Below are 6,825 nucleotides of genomic sequence, written 5' to 3'. Positions count from 1 at the left end.
AATGTTTCGTCAATCAGAGAAAAGACAACAGAAGCTTCCTTTCGGCACATCCAACAGAAGCTTCAAAATACTACCTATTTAACTTCAGCTAGCCTCGAATTTCCTATAACATCAAGATCCCTGTGAAAGTTATAAATTAACGGTTAACTGTTCCCAAGAAAGTTACTTTACGTTAAGATTGTTCAAAACTCTGAAAAACATCAAGTTTTTAATAGTCGATTTTGCACGGCTTTAAATTTTGAGAAATCACTCCAACTTTCGTCTTCAGAAAGGACACTCATTAGTTAGCTTTTTGAAAAGCAGGCTAAATAAAACTAGATTCAATCAACGTCAAAACTCTACAATGATCTGAGAACACTTTGATTAAACTCAATTGTTCTTTGGAACTAATTATGTTTGATTGCGAATTGACTGTTTCCAACAGCAATAAACTGATAAGAGCTATTTGCTCTACTCGCTCATCTGATTCAAATCTCTGCCTGAAAATTTTTTACACTGTCGTGAAGCAAATTAAATTTCAATCAAAACACTAATTTCAAATTTGTGTCAAATTTACATATATTTTCTTTAAAACTAAAAATAATTTAAAGTCTATCGGAATCTAATATTTGATATGCTTTACACGGTCTTCTTTTCTCTTTTCTTCTTCACTGGTGTCTCTGCTCGCCGCGTAGCCAGCCAGAGCAGCCAGACCCAATCCCAACAATCCAGCTCCCATTGCTCCGGCTATGAGACCCGACTCCGCTTGACTACCCATGTAATCGACTCTGTATCTACATAGTATTGCAAATTTCTCGCAGTTGTCCCATATCAGGTGGTATTTCCATTCTATTGCTCGTTTGAAGTGCTTCAATGCAAAATTCCGGATATCCGAAGCTGGCTGAGGCTGCAACAAAAAAAGAAGAGGAAAAACGACGTTGAAAGAAACAACAATTTTAAGATTAAAAACGACCTGTTTCTAAAAACCCAGCGAAAAAATACACCCACTTCAATTTATCAAAAAATTCACGGAATCAAAACCCAACTTGACTATTAAAAAGCTGTGTATTTAGCGCGTTGGGCCATGACTATGCCTTAGCGGCCCATGGGACTTGATATGAAACTATCACAACCGAGCAAATTATCACAGCCAAAATTCAAATTTAAAATGGGGGTTCATTTTTGTCGAAACAGAACAGATCCATTTTAAGTGACCTTAAATATAGTAGATATTTAAAGTGACCGAAGAGATATGGACAAACTGTTTTAACATTCTCCTAGACCATGACTCGAGGTGTTTGTTGGATCCATTAGATGAGCTTAATTTTCTCTGTCTTAAAAAGCCTCTCTTAGAGAGTCAATTGCTTGCTCAATTCCACCTGTGTGAATGGGACAAATTTGGGTTCTTTCCCATCAGAGCCACATCTCCCCCAATGCAACGAATGTTTCAAAACTTACCTTGTATTTGTCGTCCAGGTAATTATGAGCGTAATAATTGCAATCTCTCGCAATCCAACTGATTCTATCTTTTTTGAAGATTGCTTTCTTCTCTCCTTGGAAAGCGAGACTTATGGAATTGAGTTCTTGGTCGTTTCCCTCTGGACCCAAATGCACCATTTCATCGTCGTCAGTACACACACCCCAGTGAGAGTAACTACCGCGTTCAAACTTGACCATGTCGCCAACTTCAATTCTTCCCAGCAGAGGCATTTTAGCGCATCAATAAACCTTGAAAGCAAAAAGACAATTTGTTATCGAGATCGATAACTCTTAATAAACTTATTTGCCTCTAAAATTGACGCAATTATTGATTCTTAATACAACAAGGAGGCTCGGTAATGTGCGTTCGCACATTAAGTTCCGACCCCGCTCATCTACATTTTTCACTTAATTATCTACCAAATGAGGAAGAGATTAAAAAAATTAAGATATCAACATATCGTTCGACAAATTACTAAAAAAATAAAACAATCTACTCTAGAGGGCCTATGAGACCTGTGGCTACCATAATATGACTACCAGAAAAGACGACAATAAAAATCAAATAGCTACAAATATTAATTACGACTAAAACTCCTTGTCCATTTTTTGAAAACCACTAATAACCAAATCAAAAGGGCATCAGATAAAATTTATACTAAGAGGATTAACCGGTACCTTTTGGAACAAAATATGGGACTTTTCCTCAATGCGACTTGGCAACAAGTCGAGTAGAAATGAGCAAAAGCGGCAAAAGTTTATTAAAACATTGCTTTTTTTTAAAAAAAAAAAAGTATTAAATTGGAACTGATTAGAAACATTACTCATCAAATGAAATCATTGAGAGAGTCTTTCATACCTCAATAGAAAGCGATTGAGGCCTTTCATTATCCAGGATATGTCAAACGACTACAAAAAGGACAAATACAGGCAAAACTTGCACGAAAAATTATGCACGAAAACTATGTCCCCCAATATATTAAATATCAAGTTGATCAAAAAAAAAACAATAAAAATCTTCGTTTATATTTTTTGCAGGTAACAACATTTGTAAGTCAAATGACGCGCATTATTGTGATACTGTGAAAAGAAAACAAAAACCTACAAAAAAGGGGCAAATTTGCCAAAATCACGAAAAATGTTTTTATGAAAACTGGTTGTTCCAAGAGGAAAAACCATTTGACGACAATAAAACCGTTATGAAGAGCAAAGTGTATTTAAAAAGATAAATGATGTAAATTGTACATAGAGATGCTTAGCTACAATTTAACAGAAATAAAATTGGAAGAACTCAAAAATCTATCTCTTTTTTTTATTAAAAACAAATATTTTCAATATTCATAGCCAACAAAAGCTTTCGACTAAAAGAGTAGACAGTTTGTCTTGCAACTACTCAGAAAACTAATTGCGACTGTTATTAATGAGACTAAATCATAAGACCATAAGTTAACATTAAATACAAGCTGAACTAATAAGTTTCAAAATCAACTTTACGAAACCACAGTTTTGAAGCCATTAAACTTATAAGATATTAACCGCGAGAACATAACATCTTCATTTTCGTCTCCTTTGATCATCATAACGTCTTTTTGTAAAACGACTACCACAAAATGACAACAAAGAACCGCAAAAACTGAAAAGTACCTAAACTTCACAAAAATCTTCTGAAACAAATTGTCTAAGCCCTGAAGACATTTAAAAAGTTTAAACAACAGAAAATCTATTGTTTGATTCAACAATACACTAAGAAGAGCTCTAAATAATGAGGCTAATTTACGAAAATGATAAAACATTGTAAAATACGAAAAAACGCAAACCAGAACAAAAAGGGATAAGTTGAAGAACACTAACTCATTTTTTTAGAAACTTAATTCGAAAGTCAAAACAGCCATTAGTTATTTGCCAATATCAGTTAATTAAGTTCAATTGTTTATCTGTAGTTGGCCTCTGAGAACTTTAATTACACAATATTTGGCATACGACAACAAAAGTTAACAACAAATAAAGGGCAGAAATAAAAAACTACCAATTTCTGAAAGAGAACAGTGTCGCAGCCCTTCAAACCATATGTTATAAAAACAAAAATTATGTTCAGTTTCAAATAATGTTGTTGAGTTTTTGTCAGTTAGACTGTTAAATAATGTGACAATTTACAAAAGAAACAAAAACAACAGCAAAAATGGGCAATTATGCACAAAAATCAGAAAATTTTGTATAAAAACTCGTAGTACCAAAAGGAAGAAATCCCCCTGTTAAAACAATCGGGCACAAAATTAGTTTTTATTCTATAATGAGGAAAGGTTGATCTGTACTTACTGAGAATAAGCAAAATGTTGACTAAAATAGTATAAAAAATTGACAAGTTCAAAAAATCACAGAAATTTCCGTAAAACAAATAAATTCAATAACATAAGAGACATTAGGTAACAACCGAATGAAAAGGAAAGGTTCGCCCGCACCTCTTGATAACAACCGAGCGAAAAGGAAAGGTTCGCCAAGACCTTAAAAGTCAGACTGCCAAAAGAAGAACAATTGAAGGCAAAGGACAAGAGTTCAGTTAAATTTTACTAAAATTCTTCATCAAAGCCATAAAAACCCTTTGGTTCTCTGAAAACAAACTGTATCTACATTCGGCCTCAAAATTACATAAATTGAAGCTGTCATCAACGGAGCCGTGGATAAAAAATATTGTCAGTAATTAACATTAAAAGAACAAAAGCAAAATATTTTGAAAAAAGGCATTATCAAAATAAAAACTAAAAAGTCTCTGATTCTAAGAGTCCATGATATTATCTAACCTCTCCCTGATTTTGTGGAACGCCCAGCAAACCGACCAAGTGTTCCAAGTTTCTGCGATTTAGACCAATTTTTGAGTGGAATTCTTCAAATATTGAAAAAAAATGCATTTTGTATAAATATCGAGTTAAATCTGCAAAAAGCGGTAAAGTTACAATTCCAGAAGGCTTTTATAGAGCGCCTAATTGCAACTAGCGCTCTTTTTGAGATGAGGAGTCTGTGTTAAGGTCTCTAGGTCACTAAGTCTGGCAAACTTTAACAAAGTGGACCAAAAAGCATATTTTGTGCCATTTTTGATGAAAAAAGTTTGAATTTTTTGAAAATTTTATCAAAAATTTTAGCCCAAAAAACTTCAATCAAACAATTCGGCAACGCTCTTCTATCTCTAACGGTGACAACAACACTCTGCCGTTAAAAATTTTAACTTATTTTGAATTATATTAGCGAAATTGTGCCAAATTTTAGCAAAAACTACTGAAAATGTGAACAAAAACAGTCGAATGTTCAAAAATTTAAACCTCGATTACTCCCTGAAAAACACGAAAATTGAAAAAATCTTTTTAATTCCGTATTCTACGCTGGACGGGCTTTTTAATGACACCACTCACAATTCTCTACGATGAATAAATATATCGGTCGGCCAAAATTGACCGAACAAAAAAAAACCCAGTTGAGTATATAGTTCCCCCTCCCCACTAAAGTGGGGGTCGGAACAATAAAACCAAAGAACAAAAAGGCGCGTGGAAAACGCCCCCCCCCCCCCCCACCCCCGACATTGTCACAGTTGAATCAGCGACCAGTTTTAGGAAGCAACATTTGCAGTTCGAAAAATGGCAAAATTATGCAGTGCCGGAAGTTACTGCGAACAAAGCTGGAAGTTGACTAACCATTGACTACAAGAATTTTAAAAGCATCAAAATGCGGCGTTTTAAACATGCTCAAGTGACTCTGCAGAAGTAATTTCGATGTTCCAGCTTATTATCTCAAATCGCTACCCGATTCTCGATAAAAGCCAGAAGTTCTCAGTAACTTCAAGCAGAATCACGTAACCTATACATAAAATGTACAAGAGCAAAAATTCGCTAGAATGGGGGTCCTATATTTTATTAAGAGTCCGATTGAATCATTAAATTAATTAACAAAATATGGTTCCCAATTCAACTTCTCAGAATCTTTCGAATTGATCCTTTGATAAAATTAACGATATTCTGGAACAAAGTTAAAAAAACTGCTTCGGATTACAATTACTCCTTTTCGGACTTTGAAACGCCGCTGTTTGAACTAAAGCCAGTGAAAAAATGGGTATAATTTTCAGAATGGCTCAAAATTTAAAAAAAAAATAAGTTGAAAGGAGAAAATGAAATCATTATAGATCAACTGTGACCAGATTACATCAAAACTGTTATTGACTAACCTTTTTTCGTCAACTAAAATTATCAGCAGGTGTATTAATGCAAGTTAGATTCAACAGCAAATAATTGCCAGTAACTAGTTTATATATTCAATATATTAAAAGCAAAGTCGCAAAATTCTCGTTAATGGAGGATTCTCTGTATGTAAGCTCTATCAAATCAATTCAAGCCAGAATTATGCGATATGAATATAAAACAACTAGTACTGTTTGTATGCATATGCATGTGTATAGAAGGTAAAAACAATGCGTTTGCTTAAATGGCGACATAGCTTCCACATTTAATTGTTATTTGCTGCGGCTTCAGTTCCAGCTATGAAAGAACACAAATGCGACCGGATCACTATGACGTCACATGATGTCATAGGAATCCAGGGATATTTTCCGATTCTGCCCCCTCCCCTCCGCCCACAGCTTAATGGGTGCGTATTAGTTGCACCGCCGAACAGCATGTGCTTTAAATTTTTACATACCAAGGAGGCTCGTTAATGTGCGTTTGCGCATGATGCTCCGACCCGAGCTCATGAACATTTTTGACTTAATTGTCAACCAAATGAAGAGATAACAAAAATAGATGTTTGAGTTTAAAAAACACGTTACAAAACCTAATAACCAATTGAATTACATAATGCCACGCCTCATTACAACACTCACAAGTTCGGCCATTAAAAAGACTACGAGAAAAAGAACAAACAAAAAAGCAAACACAAAAAATTTCAAGGCAAAAACTCAATATCTAAATTTAAAAGCACCTAGTAGCAACGTCAAAATGCAATCAGATAAAACCTTAAGTACACAAACTTAATTTTTCCTAACTATACAGCAGATGGAAATTTTCCTTAATGAGACTAGGTAACAAGTCGACAAAGAGAAGAAATAAGGAGGCGAAATTCAAAAATCAATCAACCGTTTTAAACCAAATTAGTTCAAAAGTCTTAAAAATCATTAGCTTATAACGAAATAATTCTTGATGAATTTAGTAAAAAAATTATTATGAAACAAATGGGACCTGTCTTTGGTTAGACTAAGCCATGTGAACGGACTAACGATAAAGAAATTACAAACAGTTTGCGAAAACACAAATTATTGGACCCATTAAAATCTTTAGCTATTATCTGAATGATATGTAGTTTTATTTCAGTTCGCATTTATACTAATTC

At 34.1% G+C, this 6,825-nt stretch overlaps 1 protein-coding gene across 1 annotated transcript; it reads right to left on the bottom strand.

Annotated features, from left to right (window-relative positions):
* Positions 1 to 498: 498 nt before the first annotated feature.
* Positions 499 to 5,864, bottom strand: LOC142353039 (phospholipase A and acyltransferase 2-like). Its single transcript, XM_075405228.1, has 3 exons — positions 5,669 to 5,864; positions 1,438 to 1,707; positions 499 to 886 (listed from the first exon to the last, which is right to left on the bottom strand). The coding sequence occupies exons 2-3, from the start codon at positions 1,687 to 1,689 to the stop codon at positions 602 to 604; spliced, it is 537 nt and encodes a 178-aa protein (XP_075261343.1). The 5' UTR covers positions 1,690 to 1,707; positions 5,669 to 5,864; the 3' UTR covers positions 499 to 601.
* Between the last annotated feature and the right edge of the window lie 961 nt (positions 5,865 to 6,825).

Source organism: Convolutriloba macropyga, chromosome 14 (genome assembly GCF_964194025.1).
Source record: "Convolutriloba macropyga chromosome 14, txConMacr16.3, whole genome shotgun sequence".
Lineage (NCBI taxonomy): Eukaryota > Metazoa > Xenacoelomorpha > Acoela > Convolutidae > Convolutriloba > Convolutriloba macropyga.
Note: the sequence above shows the minus strand (reverse complement) of the source record. Positions and strands in the feature narration are given on the sequence as shown.

Coding starts and splice junctions, on each gene's coding strand:
- LOC142353039 (XM_075405228.1), bottom strand. CDS start 1,689: ATGCCTCTGCTGGGAAGAATTGAAGTTGGCGACATGGTCAAGTTTGAA. Junction 887..1,437: donor ACCTGGACGACAAATACAAG/GTAAGTTTTGAA, acceptor TTTTTGTTGCAG/CCTCAGCCAGCTTCGGATAT.